Source organism: Mus pahari, chromosome 6 (assembly GCF_900095145.1).
Source record: "Mus pahari chromosome 6, PAHARI_EIJ_v1.1, whole genome shotgun sequence".
Taxonomy (NCBI): Eukaryota; Metazoa; Chordata; class Mammalia; order Rodentia; family Muridae; genus Mus; species Mus pahari.
The window spans coordinates 102,779,837-102,795,780 of NC_034595.1; the positions used below are offsets into that span (position 1 = coordinate 102,779,837).

At 45.3% G+C, this 15,944-nt stretch overlaps 1 protein-coding gene across 4 annotated transcripts in view; it reads right to left on the minus strand.

The window, feature by feature from the left end:
- The window catches only part of LOC115062403 (calmodulin-binding transcription activator 1-like), a 279,779-nt gene extending 264,066 nt beyond the window's left edge, over positions 1-15,713 (minus strand). For 3 of the 4 annotated variants that reach the window (XR_003844071.1, XR_003844072.1, XR_002380644.2), the window contains exon 1: positions 15,576-15,674. Coding sequence is in view for 1 of the 4 variants with exons in the window: in XM_021201166.2 (XP_021056825.1) it covers positions 15,576-15,620 (45 nt within the window). In the remaining 3 variants the exon portion in view is untranslated. Of the gene's footprint in view, positions 1-15,575 lie in introns of all 4 variants that reach the window. The other variant, XM_021201166.2, reaches the window with a different exon arrangement.
- Positions 15,714-15,944: the final 231 nt, after the last annotated feature.

Below are 15,944 nucleotides of genomic sequence, written 5' to 3' on the forward strand. Positions count from 1 at the left end.
AGGGGAGGAGAGGGGAGAGGGGAGAGGGGAGAGGGGAGAGGGGAGCCGGAGAATCAATTCCCTTACCTCCTCCTTTGGTTGGGTAGAGCACAATGCTAGCAATGCTCCCTGCACACTATCTACTCAAGGTCATCACTATGAAACACGGATTGCTAAACCCCTGTAGGTGTGGAAAGTTCGCAGGCTCTCCACCCTTTACAGTCTTCCAAACAGTTTTTTCGTAGTCTTCAATGTACTTTCTGTAATTCTATGAGAAATCATGAAGAAGAAGAAGAAAAGGGGAGATCAGGGGACAGGAAGGAGATGTGAAGGTGACCCAATGTGAAGGCCAATGAGGTGCACACAAGTGGCCACAGGCACGAACACATCTGGGTTCCTCCTCCTATACCCATTCTCAGGGCATTACCTTCCACTGTTTCTAGAATTTATATTTATTATTTTTAATTAAGTGTGTGTGTGTGTGTGTGTGTGTGTGTGTGTGTGTAGCTATATACAAATGAATGCAGTCACCTACAGATTGCCCAGAGCTGGAGTTACAGGCAGTTGTAAACCACCTAAATGTGGGTACTGGGAACTGAACTCCAGCCTTCTGCAAGAGCAAAACCAGAAAGCACTCTTAACTGCTGAGTCTTCTCTCTAGCCCATGTCTTCCAAGTTTACCTAAGGATGCAAAACTCCAACCACTAAGCTGACTGTCCATAACCAGGGGGAAGGAAGTGAAGTCTACACAAAGATCCAAACTATGAGACCTCAGCTGACAGTGACACCAACCCCCCAAAAAATGCCTGACATACATGGGAATGCCCACAGGGCAAAAAGCACACAAACCACTGTATCCTGGGTATCCCACTTTACACAATCAAAGCGCAAGCTTTGGATAGTCACAATACCCAGAAATGATTTATTTCTCATACACCAAGGATAGCTGACCAATACCTTCAGCCTCCAATCTGTAGCTACAATAAACATTTTCTATGACATTTGTTTATTTGTGTGTGCACCTTTGTTTTGGAGGTTAGAAGATGACTTCAGGAGTCAGTTCTCTCCTTTACCATGTAGGTTCAAGGGATCAAACTCGGGTGGCCAGGCTTGGAGGCACGCTAAGCCACAGTATCGTTTAGACTACTTGATGGAGCCAGTTTAAGATGCCATGACCCCTGCTACAGAGGCACAATCTCTTCTCTGCTTAGCCCTTCTATGTCATCACTCATCTTAGCCCACCTCCACCAGGACAAAAACCTGGTATTTGGACACAAAACAGGGTTCAGTCCAACTCTGTCTTGAATTTTCTGTACCTCCTGAGCCATCAAAGGTAAAGTCAGATAATGATGAGCACTAGAATCAAGACATGCTTGAGCTATGACTGGTGGCCACAGAAGACAACAGCTGCATTTAACTTAAGTTAAGAAATGAAGAAGGAAGGCCCCCTTGCTAGAAAACTAATAGGCAACAGGAGAGAGAAGAGCTTTGGCATGGAAAATGGGATCCCAGCTCAGTCCAAAGTGTCCCTAGAAAAAACTTCTAGTGTAGATATACCAAGGACAGGCCCAGACTCTTGCTGCTTCACGGTCTGTCCCAGAAGCCTCAGTACTAGAACTGCCCCCACTTAACCTGTCCTATGTGGCCAGGCTCTTGCCCAAAATGCACTAATTCTTTTTGAAACAAGATTTCACTATGTAGAGCTAGTCTAGAAATCACTCTACAGACCTGACTGACTAGCCCAGAATGAGACCTCACCATGGCTTTCTCTTCTTCCAGTAGTGCTACAACATACCCAATACACAATTAACTGTCGTAGTAATCTCTGAACACACAAGGTAGTGGCAGTACACGCACACTGTGCATCAATTATCATTGATTACTTTTAAAACCATTCAGAAAGATCCTAAGTTTTTATTATTTTACTGAACCAACAGTTCTATCTCTGCTCCTTCATCAAATGAACCTCTGCAGGGCAGGCCTGGCAAAATATGCAGAAGACAGCATCAAGCAGGCACCACAACTGTAGCACCAGGCCAGGTAATGATACGGCATAACCATAGAGGCCAGAGGAACAGACCAAGAGGACAGACGAGAGTCATCACAGTGTTTGCTCAGGCTGAGAGGCTGTCTCAGTACCACGCTTGCATCAGAGGGCACCTGCATGAGCATCAATGGCTTACACGTAGGATAATGTGACTGGTACAGAAAACACAAATCTCTTCCCACCCAAAATGCCTGCAGTAAATTCTGGGCTCTAAATTTGGTCAAGTAATTGATGATCAATTTCTGGAGGACCCCTAGGAAGAAACACAAGTCCTTAAAAGCTCTGAGTGCCCACTCGCTACCCCTCGACATTGTAGCACAACAGCCTCCATCAATAAAACTAAATGAGCAAGAAACCACCTCTGAAGCTGTGTCAAAGCAAAAGACCCAGCCAGCATATTTCCTAACAGCAGAGATGGGACAAGGCAAAGAATATTTACAGGAACACCAGGAACTTGAACTTGTCCTCCTGTATCTTTAAGTACAAAAGAAACTCAAAGCATGAATTATGTTCAAAACCTCCCACAATGCCCGACCTGGAACAGCCCAGGGATTGTGCCTAAGCAAAGATGCTATACTATTGATTGCAGCAGACCACAGCAACTCCCCAACCCACAAGTTTAATAGGAGAGTCTGTGTTTACTGAATTACTGGCAATCAATACATTTTAATAACACTTATATTAATCAACTCCAAAAAAACACAGCTAAATGAATATAAATACTATCTTGAACATACATGTCTGGGGTCAGCAAATAATACTTTTTCAACTGCAGTTGTATATTATTTAAGTCTACTTTCTAAAAGTATAAACCCTCATTCATACCTAAATAAAGGCTTTAAATCCACCACAGAGGATACCTAAGAAGACTGTTTCTGCATTGAAAATCTTCAGTAAAAACCTTAACATTTTTTTTTTAACTTTCTTTAGAAGAGGGGAGCATTTCTATGTACAGCAAGCATAAAGGAGGTACCTCAGAGGCTATACTTCAAATTCCCCTGTCAAGGTGTGAGCCTACATATTTATTCTTGACCTGGTATAAGAACTTCAAAAGGAAAAAGAAGTCCCACAGAGCAGCCAGTATCAGCAAGGGGCTGCAAAGTAAATGGCATCTATCCACCTTCACTCCCATACCATCCTGAGGAAGATGGGGAGAACTTTCAGAGGTCATTTCTAGGACAGCACTTTATCCATCTGGACAATCTCCTCACAATCATTACCAACTAACTCATGACACAGAGCTGAGGTCTGGGAAAGGCAAGATGGGGAGAGGAGTCAGAGTCAAAAATAACAAATGGATGTATGGGAACTGTCTGATAAGGACAAGAGGTAAGGAGGCCAAAGAGAGAGGCTTCTACCTCTGGCCCCAAAAGTAGCATCAAAGTCAGGAGCACCCTGCTGGTGGAGCTCCTTAGTCCAAGGTCACCCCTCTACTAAGGGGAAGAAGCAGCCCTACCCAGGAACCACAGGGGCTTATTAGAAGTCAGAAGATTAGCTTATCACTGCTTGATTCAGGGAAGGAAAGGATAAGAATGCTGATACCAAGAGACATCACCAATATGTAAAACCTAATCACTGCAGCCCCCAACTTTGCAGACATCCTACCAAGGTACACAGTTTTGAAAATTACAAAGTCTTAACAAAGTAAACAGACCCTTCTTGGGATCAGCAAGATGGCTTAGCCAGTAAATCACTTGCCGCCAAGCCTGATGGACCTGAGGTTGATCCCTGAAATCCACATGAAGGAGAGAACAGACTCCTCTCACCTTCCTGTGTCTCCCCTACCACATAACGTTAAATCATACCCAAAAACAAAACCTGGGGCTGAAGAGATGTCTCAACAGTTAAGAGCACACATTGTTCTTCCAGGACTCTAGAGATCAGTTCCCAGCACCCATGTCAGTCACTCACAACCACTCCATCGCCTCCAGGAAGTTCCAACACCCTCCTCGGACCTGCAAAGGCATGGTACTCACTCTCATTCACTCATGTGCACACACATACACACACACACACATACACATAATTAAAAATATAATCTTTAAAAACTAAATCCCCTGGGCTAGAGAAGACAGCTCAATGGTTAAGAGCACTGGCTGCTTTTCCCGAGGACCCAGGCTTGATCCCCAACACCCACATGGTATTCTGTAACTCCAGTTCTAGGGATCCAATACTTCTGACACAGAAGTGATAGACAAACATGCATCCAAGAAAAACACCAAAACACATGAATCAATTTTTTTAAAATGTAAGAACAAACTTAAATATAGCAAAAATAATTCCTGTCTTCAACATTACAAATAGCTGAGTGGTAGCTTCCACAAAGCCCTGCATCCTACACCCAGCCCTTCAAGGGAAAAATTTGTATCTATACAATGTATTTTTACATGTACTATAGGTACACACATACAGTCGTATGCACATGTGAATAAATACACAATGCCATAATTCTAAATCATATTTAAATAATTATCAAAACTATTTAGCTCTTAGAAAAAATAACTGAAATGTGTGCCTTCAAATGCATATCCAGAAGCTAAATGCTTTCTTCCCCTTAGTACATGTACAAAAAAAAAAAAAACTAGCTCCCAGACAAGTCACTCATCTGTTACCATCAGACCACTCAAAAGCATATAAAGTAGCCGGGTGTGGTGGCGCACGCCTTTAATCCCAGCACTTGGGAGGCAGAGGCAGGCGAATTTCTGAGTTCAAGGTCAGCCTGGTCTACAAAGTGAGTTCCAGGACAGCCAGGGCTACAGAGAAACCCTGCCTCGAAAAAGCCAAATAATAATAATAATAATAATAATAATAATAATAATAATAATAATAAATAATTTTAAAAAACATATAAAGTTCCAACATAAGGATATAAGGAATGTATCTGAGATGTCACATGGCTTAAAATGCTGCCCCCAGGGCCTGGGAAGACAGCTTAATCAGTAAAGTGCTTTTGCACCCATATAAAAACTGGGCGTACCAGCACATTTCCACCACTGGGAGGTAGACTCAGATGGATCCCTGGGGCTTTGTGGCCTGTCACTGTAGGCAATGAGCTCCAGGATGAATGTCTCAAAGAGCTGGAAGGCACCACACTAGAAGCTAACTTCTGAGTCCCGTGTGTAATCATGTTCATTTGTATGGTGAGGGAGACATGTGGAGGCCAGAGCAAAACTTGCTGAGGTCAGTTCTCTTTCTACCATGTGGACAGCTTGGCGGGAAGTGCCCTTATTCACTAAGCCATCATGCTGGCCTCCAAAACGAAATATTTAATGATAAAACTTTGTACCTTTCAAAGTTCTGTACCTCTACAGGATCTCTAAAAAGCTGTGAGCTGTAAATAGGATTTACACATCAACACACAAAATGAAGCTTAGTATTAAAAAAAATTTCAGAGTAAGATACATTGGCAAAGTCCTTAGTTCATCTCATAGTGAGTGCGCACGCACATACACACACAAAGTTAAAGAAAGAGGTATCAACTGCAATGACTATAGTTTTATCATCCACTCTAACCATGAACTGAGCTATAAATGGCACAGCCTAAAAGTAACATATGCTATTTTTAAATGTCCTTGCCAATTAAATAGTCAGAAAATCAGTGAACCCCCCCCCCAAGAAAGCAAGGAAATTTAACTTGTTTAGAGCTAACCACTCATCAAACACAGGCTTGAAAAATGCCTGAAGCCAGAAGCCCAGCCTCTGTGTTGGCCATACAGAGGAAAACTCAAATGAGAGTTCTTCAAGACTGTCTTCACTGGGTCAGATTTCAAACAGTAACCTCCCTGGAGGAGAAGCTACATCCCACAGCTACATGAGTGTACAATCCAGATAAATGAAATCTGACTCTAACTCAGGGGATGTTATGCCTTCCACAACAACAGTATATCAAAACCAGAAATGTTAAAACCATAAAATAATCAAGTTATTTGAAATACTTCAAGAGTAACCACATGCTCAAAGTAGTCCAAGTGCACTGCAACAGTAGCACGATCTGATCCCCAGGCCTGCCTCTCTGAAATGAAGCAGAATCCTCCAATTCAGCAAATGATAAAATAAATATTCTTTGTAACAAAGGAAACATAGCATAGCACTTTAACCTTAGAGCAAAGACACAAATTTTGTATCAATATGTTCACAACACAGCTCAACACAAAAGTCAGAATCTAATTAAAACTGCTGCTTTAGATCTCAAGCTGTCTGGCCAGCAACCTTGCCCAAACTGAATTGCTGCAGACCAACCAGCAGGAGCAACTACAGCATTATCTAACAACTGTAGTGCTTCAGCTCTTGTTTTATCTTTCATGGTTGACTTATGAACTGACTGATTGATGGTAAACTGATTTGTGAATATGCCAATTCAAAAACACAAAGAAAAAAATGGAAGCACAAAATTCATGAATGAAAATACTGACGTCATAGCTCAGCTCTCAGAGCTGAAGGACACAAGAAAGTGTGTACCTGTCTTCAGGGATGTTAACTCAAAGTCACTTAGTGAAGAAAGGACGTGAATCAGACCCTCCTTGCTCAGAATGAAGAGAGTGACAGAAAAACCTTTGCTAGCCCAGAAATGAGAAACAGGCAATGCATGAGGCACAAATCAGCACTGCTTGTGAAAGGCCCAACCGTCTCAGGTGGTTAGAGTTAATACTTGCACTTTATAAAGACTTAGGAATGTGGGGATGTCAGGGGGGGATCCACCATAAAACTTTTCTCCACTTGGGACTAAAGAGATGGGTTAGCAGTTGAAGAGAACTTGCTGTTCTTCTAGAGGACCAGAGTTGGGCTACCAGCATTCACAATCAAGAGCTCACACACAGTCACACAAAATACACAAATAAAAAACTATTTAAAAAAAAAAAAAAAAAGCCGGGCATGGTGGCGCACGCCTTTAATCCCAGCACTTGGGAGGCAGAGGCAGATGGATTTCTGAGTTCGAGGGCAGCCTGGTCTACAGAGTGAGCTTCAGGACAGCCAGGGCTACACAGAAAAACCCTGTCTCGAAAAGCCAAAAATAAATAAATAGATAAATAAATAAATAATAAAAAAATAAAAATTAAAAAAAAAAAACTTTCTCCCAGGGCTGGAGAGAGGGTTCAGCAGTTAAGAGCATTGATTGCTCTTCCAGAGTTCCTGAGTTCAATTCCCAGCAACCATATTGTGGCTCACAACCATCTGTAATGAGATCTGACACCCTCTTCTGGTGTGCCTGAAGATAGCTACAGTGTACTCATAAAATAAATCTTTAAAAAAAAACAAAACTAACACCTTTCTTCCACTATGTGGCCTATACTTACAAAGAGCACACAACAGCAACAAGAATAGCCGGCTCTGCCACACTACACCTGATCATAAGTAATTCTAAACAAGCAGGTAAGACTCACAGGCCTCCAGGACAACTTGGATTTTTAATTAGGGAAAGGATACTTTTATGTTACAATGCAAGCAAGCTATTAACACAAAGTTTTGATTCATTCAGAGGTATTAAAGCATCTAGGAGTAAGACTGTTCACATTTTTCATCTTTTGGCAGAACACTAAGAAATAAAGTTTAGACACAATTTTTTAAAATCCTTCTATTCAAGACACCTAAGCCACAGTTGTTGATCCCTAAGGTTAAATTATTACAGTCTTAGAAACCATCAGGGGTCTCCCAGCCTTTGTGACCTCTCCCAACACAGGACTACAAGGACAGTCTCACTATCTGTGCTATGGTGCAAATAACCATTTCCACAGCTTAAAATAGATAGTCACCAAAATGGATTTTTTTTTAAATTTAAGCAATAAACAATTCTGCCAATAAACATTTTGAAAAGGAGATCTTATTAAGTTAAAATGCAAACACGCCAGTTTTATCTACAGATCTGGAATGCTGGCGATCACCTCAACTTCCACCAGCACCTTTGATAGAACACCACTACCCCCTTGTGGATTCATAATAAAAATTCTTATCTTGAATCTAGTTTTGAAATGTTCCATTCTGCTAAACTTCCACCAAACTTTACAGTTTCTTCACTAAAAACTGTTTTATCTCAAGGACTTTCTAAATGAAGGGAAGGCAAACACATTTTAGGATCACCAAGGCCATCAACAACTTTGTAGTGAATAGCAAGTTGGCATTCCACTGTCTCATCCACTCCCACTGTCAGGCTGTCCCAATCACTGATGGCTGATTATATCACTCCAGCAGCTTTGTGCTTCCTATAATCTCAGACTTCCTAAGAATCTCTTATGAGTTCCAAAAACCAAGAGGGGACTCAGAAAGGGACTAAGATTTACAAAGACAGAAATTCCTGGCTTTAATCACATGCCTTCAGAAATAATTCTTGACAGTCTCAAGCAACCCTGACGAAAGAAAACTAAAATATGTTTCAAAGCTAGAAACAAGGAGTGGAGGGGAGGGCCTCAGTAGAATGAGCACCTCCAAACCAAAAATGGAGGCACACGTCTGTAACCCCAGAACCTGGTCGGCAGATAAGAAGTTCAAGGTCATCCTCAATTACATAGTGTATTCAAGGCCAACCTAGGCTTCATGAGATGCTGTCAAAAATAAAGTAAGACCAACATGAAGGGACAAAGATGGTGATAGAAAGGAAGGGTGCATCTGGAAGCATCTGCACATAGCTCTGCCATCATACATACACAAGTCTCAGATTAAACAGGATCACATATTGGTTTCTCCATCCAAACAGATTCTAGGTGTAACAACAGTGTACAGTGATGTGGCCAAAGAGTCGTGATGGCCTGCACTTTTTTTTTTTTTTTTTAAGATTTNTTTNTTTATTATATGTAAGTACACTGTAGCTGTCTTCAGACACTCCAGAAGAGGGAGTCAGACCTTGTTACGGATGGTTGTGAGCTACCATGTGGTTGCTGGGATTTGAACTCAGGACCTTCAGAAGAGCAGTCGGGTGCTCTTACCTGCTGAGCCATCTCACCAGCCCCGACCTGCACTTTCATGGAAGTCACCACGCAATTCTCAAACATATGCACAACTCCTGAGAGGACACAGTAAGTAACCATTGCCTGTATTCCTTCAAACTACTAGGTAGGAATAAATAGTAAAATAAGCTGCTTGGCAGGTATTACCTTGTAGTAACTGATAAGGAAAAATGGAAGAGAGATTCCCAGAAACGATGTAAAATGCACTTAGAATACATACCCAAAGGTACCAATTGTGGCCCAGCCCAAGCTAGTGACTAAACTCACAAAGTCATCAGAACTAGCCTTCAGGGTGGCCTGCTGCCTTGTTGGGGATTATTTCACTACATTTACTGTTTCTGGATTTAGGGGAGGCGTTAGAGGAAGCACAGCATAACGTCACTTACTTTGTCTCTAAGTACTGCATTTCTTTCAAGGCCCGGCACTGTGCATGCAAAGCTACCATGCAGAAAGCAGACCAACACCTCCTTCAAACACCTCCAGGCCAACACCTCCTTCAAAGTTACCCTCTGCTAACAGTTCCAGGAAGGGACATCTCATGGCCTGAAAGGCCCAGCTAAATCTAAAGGGGAAAAAAGTTACTGCACTTTTCTAAAATAGCAAAGGACTTACGTACTTTAAAAAATATGCAACCACGTCAGAAAATGAGCAGACCAATGGAATGAACACCTAAGAGCCAGGAAAACTAAAGATACCTCGGTCCTTCCATTTTTATGCTATGTCAACCATCTGAAAAATTAAAAGCATTCCTCTGAGTGAGTGAGTGAGCGAGCAAGTGTGAGTGTGTGTGTGTGTGTGTGTGTGTGTGTGTATGAGAGAGAGAGAGAGAGAGAGAATGGGTGTGGGTGTGGGTGTGGGTGTGGGTGTGGGTGGGTGTATGTGTGTGTGTAAAGTGGGATTAATGTGACTGGCTGGGCCTCTCGGCACTGAAGTGTGTAGTATTTCTTTTTGAATCAAGAATAATGAGATTTAAAAAATGTTCAAGAATCATTACCAGGAGACCATGGCATTCTACAAGGTATGATGCTCTAGTCAAGAGAAAGAGAATCTGAAAATAGTGTCTAAACACACTGATGGACAACATTTACTATGGAGAGCAGTACAGACTGTGCTCACTGTATATATACTTTCTCATATATGACAAATACTACAGGGAGGCTGACCACCCCCATCTTCTAATGACAATGCTAACAATCACAGGACAACTGAGTACTACACCCATGATGGCATTTAAAAGAAAATATAATTGTATCTGAGCAATTTTGTCCCTAAACCTGAGTAAAACATAGGGAGGGAGGGAGGGAGGGAAGGAAAGGAGGGAGGGAAGGAAAGGAGGGAGGGAGGGAAGGAGGGAGGGAGGGAGGGAAGGGGAGAAGGCAACTAGGCACCCCTTCTTAAAGCAAGATGGACAAAGAATCGGAACCAGAACACCTCCCCCTCCCCACACACATCACCTGCTCCACAGCACAAGGTGAGGCAGAGGGTTGTTAACTGTACCTGAAGAATCGCACTGCAATCAAACCAGAGAGAAAGAAAGAAGCCAGAGAAATGCAGCAAAAACAAATCCCCAAAATCCTACAAGGGGAGGCTCGGAAACCTGAAGGACAACATTTCACTAGGACTCCAATTAGAAATACCACTGTCCCCTTGCTGGGACTTACGTCCCATGCCACCTACCATCCAACAGGTAGAGAAGGAAAAGGAGGTAGAACCTGAGTTACTCAGAATAAACAAAGTATGATGACTCCCATAGGACAAAAATGCAAAAGATACATGGTCAACCTGTCACCACAAACAAACCATCAGGGGACAAAGGATACAGTCACCCACAGACTAAGGGTTTCCACAGGAGTGAAGGCTACAGAATGAGCTTTTACCAGTCACTGTGGAGAGAAAATCTGGCTTCAGAGATGAAGACAAGGAGCACATTTCAGATTAACTTTGATTAACGTCAACACTGTGATGTATACCTCGCCTGTACTCAAAAACAATCAGGCTTTATCAAAATAGAAAAGAAAAATACAAATGTCAGTACTATTAAACAGCATAAAGAATTAAAAGACACATAATAAACTAGTATCTGTATCTGGCTCTGGCCTTGGAGTGGTGGCCACACTTAAACATTAGATTTAGATAACTGAACAGCAAAACAAGAATCGTTTTGCCTAATCCCTGAGAACATGAATCACAGGAAAGACAAGAAGGTTTTTCTGAAACACTTATGTAAAAACATATCTGACACTGGGTTCCATGCATAGGCTACACAGTAATCAATGCTGCTGGTCTCAAGTTTACTAACATCCCAATCTATCATATATATAAATGACCTCAAAGTTACATCTAGACAGTCAGACTAAGAGTGAACTCTAATTTCTTGTACGTGCACACAAGCATACACACACCCTCAGTGTGGTGTTGAGGAGAGCTGCTAAATGCCCCTCCCAGTACACCCTCCTCCCCTGTTCACCACCCTACACCTCCAGGGAGCAAGGAAGAGGTTGCACAGGATAGCACGCTAGTCAAGTACATTTTTGTTAAGATTACAATCAAAAAAAAAAACTCAAAATTCAGAAAAAAGTTTATAAGACTTTCTGAAAGTTAAGTACAGACAGACTAAATAAAGTATTCATAAAAAAGCTACCATGACCCAACACGGAGTCAGGCAGACACTGAATCCCCACAAATCCCTGCTCACAGCAGACACCCACGAAAAGGGCTCCAGAGTTAACAGCTGAGTGATGGATCCCAGACATGACAATGACTTCTCCTCAGAACAGCAGACACTAACATACCACCAAAGACTCAATGGGACAACTGCAGGAGGCTAACAACATGAGAACCACAAGGTGAAAGAGAATGTTCTTGAAACTACAATGAAGAGGACGTAAGGACTGGCCCAGAGTAATGAACAAGGTGTAGGGAATTGGCCCCAGAGGGGCTATCTCAAGATCAGAAAGAAGCCAAATCCCACCCACACATGGACTAGCGCAGTAAACTCAGAGATAAACTACTCCTTTCTTACTCTAGAATGGGCCATTTGAGGGGGGATATTAAAACAGGACTTGAGAACTTAAGAAACCAGAAAATGTGGCTGAGATGGGTACAGCACACACACTCACATGCACACACACACTCGCAAACACACACATGCACATGCACGCACACATTCAGAAGGCTGAGGTAGGGAGGCTGATCCTTGAGTTTAAGGTCAAGCTGTTCTACATAACAAACTCTAAGATAGCCTAAGTTACAAAACATGACCCTGCCTCAAAAAGACAAAATATTAAAATTTTTCATAAAATACAAAGGATGAAAACATGGCTAAGGATGGCATAGACTCTTCTCCAAGAGCAGGAAAGAGTGATGCTACTCTTTAAAAAGGAAAAGCTGAAGCACTCGACCTTGAGGAGAGGATGCCATGCACATGTTCACATGCAGAATCCACTGATGGGTAAGATGGAGAAACCACAACATTTCCCAGAAATAGGTAAGTCAGGTCTTCAAGGAGACTAGAGAAAAGGTCATTTGGTCTTTCCCAAATGCTGGGGAATCAGAGATGGAAGAGGAAATGATGTTTGGAAAAAAAGATAGGGGGTGGGGCAAAGTAATTAAAAGAAGCGGGGTAACCTGACTAACTGCAAGAGAAAACCTCCACCGGTTCCCAACCTTCCCAAATCCAGTCACATAATCAGTGCAAGCAGATCAACTCCAGATCCTCACTTTAGCACAAGCGGTGGTGCAGCGGACCTTCAATACCCCTCCGTGCACAGTCCATGTGTGGGGTACTCTGATGGACAGGGACAACACCCAAAGGAAGTCAATGGCCTGGAGAAAGGCGCAGAAGAGCCATCACCAGGAACAAGAAGACTCTCCGGGCCTACAAGAACATACACAGCAGGTAATCAACTCTTCATTTTTCCAAGGCTCACTAACACCCCTAGAAACAAACAACTCCTTTAAGCTGACAACAGACACAAGATTTAAAACAGCCTAAAAATGGAAGACGCACAGGAAAATCAGAGCAAAAAGCTTTCCTTTCTGGCAGTGGGTACCATGCTGAAAAGCAAAGCCAGAGCCACCTGAGACACCTCCTTACTTGGGAAGGCAAGGAAAAGAACTTCAAGAGAACAGAAACAAGAACACAGAACACACAGCTGGAAGGTGAGGCTCCACACGAGCAAAAGCACAAGACAGTGAGGTGAGCACCTGAGCAGAGGCAGGGCTGCGGGGCTCTCAGCACGCACGAGCCCCAGAGAAAGAACCTGGAAAACCTGCCACCTTCCCGGGAAGCAGCAGCAAGCACTTTTCCGAAGGTACCTTCTTCTAATTTCATAGCGTCTCTCACTTCATTGGCTGAAATACAACAGGGATGTACTTGAAGCCGTCAGTAGCTCCCAGTTCTATCAGGGAGAAGCAGCTTCTTCTCCATTTCCTATCATTTCCCCAAAACACAGGAAATCGCTTTCTCCTACACTGCAAGGGGGGGAAAAATTCAAGATAAGAACTTTCACTCCCCACAGAATCAAGCTGAGAATACTGTCCCTAGGTTCCAAATGGAAAAGTCTGGGCATTCATCAGAAAGCACTCCACACATGGGAGATGTGGCTTTCTGCTTATTCAGTACAATACAAATGACAAATGAAGAAGTAGTAAGACATTGCTTTTATCAACGACACCTTGGCTGCTTCTAATCCTGAAGTCACCAATAACATATATGGGGTATGTATGTACAGATACACACATTCTGGCAGATTAACACTCCACCCACTCTGACCATAGAGCTGCCACCTTACCCTTCTAACTTCTTCTGGGTATGTATAGAATGTTATTGCACATATGCACAAAGTGGTATGTGTGTGTCAACAACTGTGTCGAGCATCTCAATTTCTGTGATGTCAAAGAGAAGCGGAACAGCAAAAAGTAGAGAAATTGCCCCTTCGCTTGAAAGGTGCAAGATCCAAAGACATGTTTTGATCCTACTAGAGACATACCAGGGCCAAAGGAAGGTTCTGGTACAACAAGGAGCACACAAGCTACCTCTTCTCAAATGGCATGTGGGCGACAAGGGTGTCTACGCTCCCTATTCTGGATAGAAAGGCATATGGCTTCTCCTTACCCAGCCAACATGAATACAATTTGAGAAAATTAGAAAAAGTCAAGGTAACAGGCTCACTAAATATGGCTGGCTGGGAAACAGGAGCCATAAGGAGGGTCTGAGTTCTCTCAGAAAAAAAAAAAAAGAATTGGGAAGTTTATTTCCAAGAAAGATTCAAAGACTTCTTGAGAGAGGGATACATAAAGTCTGGTTCTTTCTGCTCAGAAGACAGGAATCAGAACACCAAATTCAAGGGCACAGGACCCTTTTCCCAGTGGGATAGTGTTAACTGGAGAAGGGTGCCCCCTAAGATCCAAGAGTGAACAGGAAGCAATAGATCCTTGTTTTCCTGCAAGAAAGAAGTCCTGAGGTCCCTTTGCACTCACGCGGTAGGCACATCGGAAGTCCTGCCTGCCCTACATCTTACTGGGGCGCCCACCCTGGCCCAGACAGGGAACTCCAAGGAGAGAGGCAGACAGCAAGGGAGAGGAGCATTGGAGCGTCCGGTTTTCCCAACAAGAAAGAGGGCAACTCGAGGGTGTTCAGGAAATGAGCTCACCCTAACCCAGGAAAGTGGACGGAAAGAGTACAGATCTGGAAGAAGTGTCAGCCTGCCTTTTTAGAAATGACTTCAGAGCTGCACAGGGCCCCACAAGCCACTGGGTGAGCTAAGAAGGAAGAACATGGGTAGCCCCGAGTCCCCTTGTCCTGGCAAAAAAAAAAAAAAAAAAGGATTAACCCAGCGTGCAGAGGCTCCGCGGCCCCACGAGAGTCCCCTCAAAAAGGGGACAGGCTGGCACGGAACCCTCAGTGCTCGGAGAGGATCGGGGTCACGGAAGGTAAAGGGCAAGGCTGTGTGGAGACCCCACCCTCCCGGTAGTGAGGGTGCAAGGGCAAGAGTGGAAGAGCATGCTGTGAGGGGCGGGGAGGCCGCGCGAGGACCCCGGCCCTGCTGGGGGAGGGGTCGTCCGGGGCCTCGGCCGAGGGGCGCTCGGCACGAGGGGGGCCCCCTGGCGGGGACCCGCGCGGGGACACCCCCACGCCGGCGCTAGGAGGCGCCGCGCGGCCCGAGGGGGGCTGTGGAGGGGAACGTCCGGCCCTGACGCCGCTACGGCCGCCGGCACCGGTGCCCGCGAGCCCCCGCGGCCCGGGAAACTTTCCGCCCCGCGGCCCCCTGACACCCCGACCGGCACGGCGGGGATGCCCCGGGCCGGGTGCGGGAGGCGTCGCGGCTTCTCCTCCTCCTCGCTGGGCCCGGCCCCCGCCCCGCGCGCCCCCCGCCCCGGCCTGCTGCCCCCGGGGCTGGTTGCGGGGCGCCCCGCTCGGCCGGCCCGCGAGTCACCTCAGGACTCGGCCGCGCTCCGCCCCCCCCCACCCCGCCGGCGCCCTCCCCGCGCCCGCCGCGCCCCCGCGCTCGCGCCCCGCGCCGCCGATGCCCGGGATGTCCGGCGCGGCCCCGGGCTCGCCGTGTCGCCGCCACCCTGACAGCCCCGGGCCCTCGCGCTCCGGCTCTCACCTTCCGGCTTGTTTTCGGCAGCCATTTCCCCTCCGCGCGCCACATCCTCCTCCTCCTCGCGACCGGGACCCCGAGCGCGCGCCTCGTACCGCCGCCGCCGCCGGCCCAGCCACCCCGCCGCCGCCGCGCACCCGCCCTGGCCCCGCCCCGCGGCCCACGCACAGCGCCCACTGGTTAGCGCGTCTGTCAGTCACGGCTCCCGCGGCCAATCGGGCCGCACCAGGGGTCTCACTACTCTCCGGGAGGAGCGTCCTATCCACCCTGTCCATTGGCTGATCACCACCGCACCGACTAAAGTGATTGGCCTGGAATCAACGCCCCCTCCCCACCCACTCCCGGGAAAACCCGCCCTCCAGACCTAAACAAAGC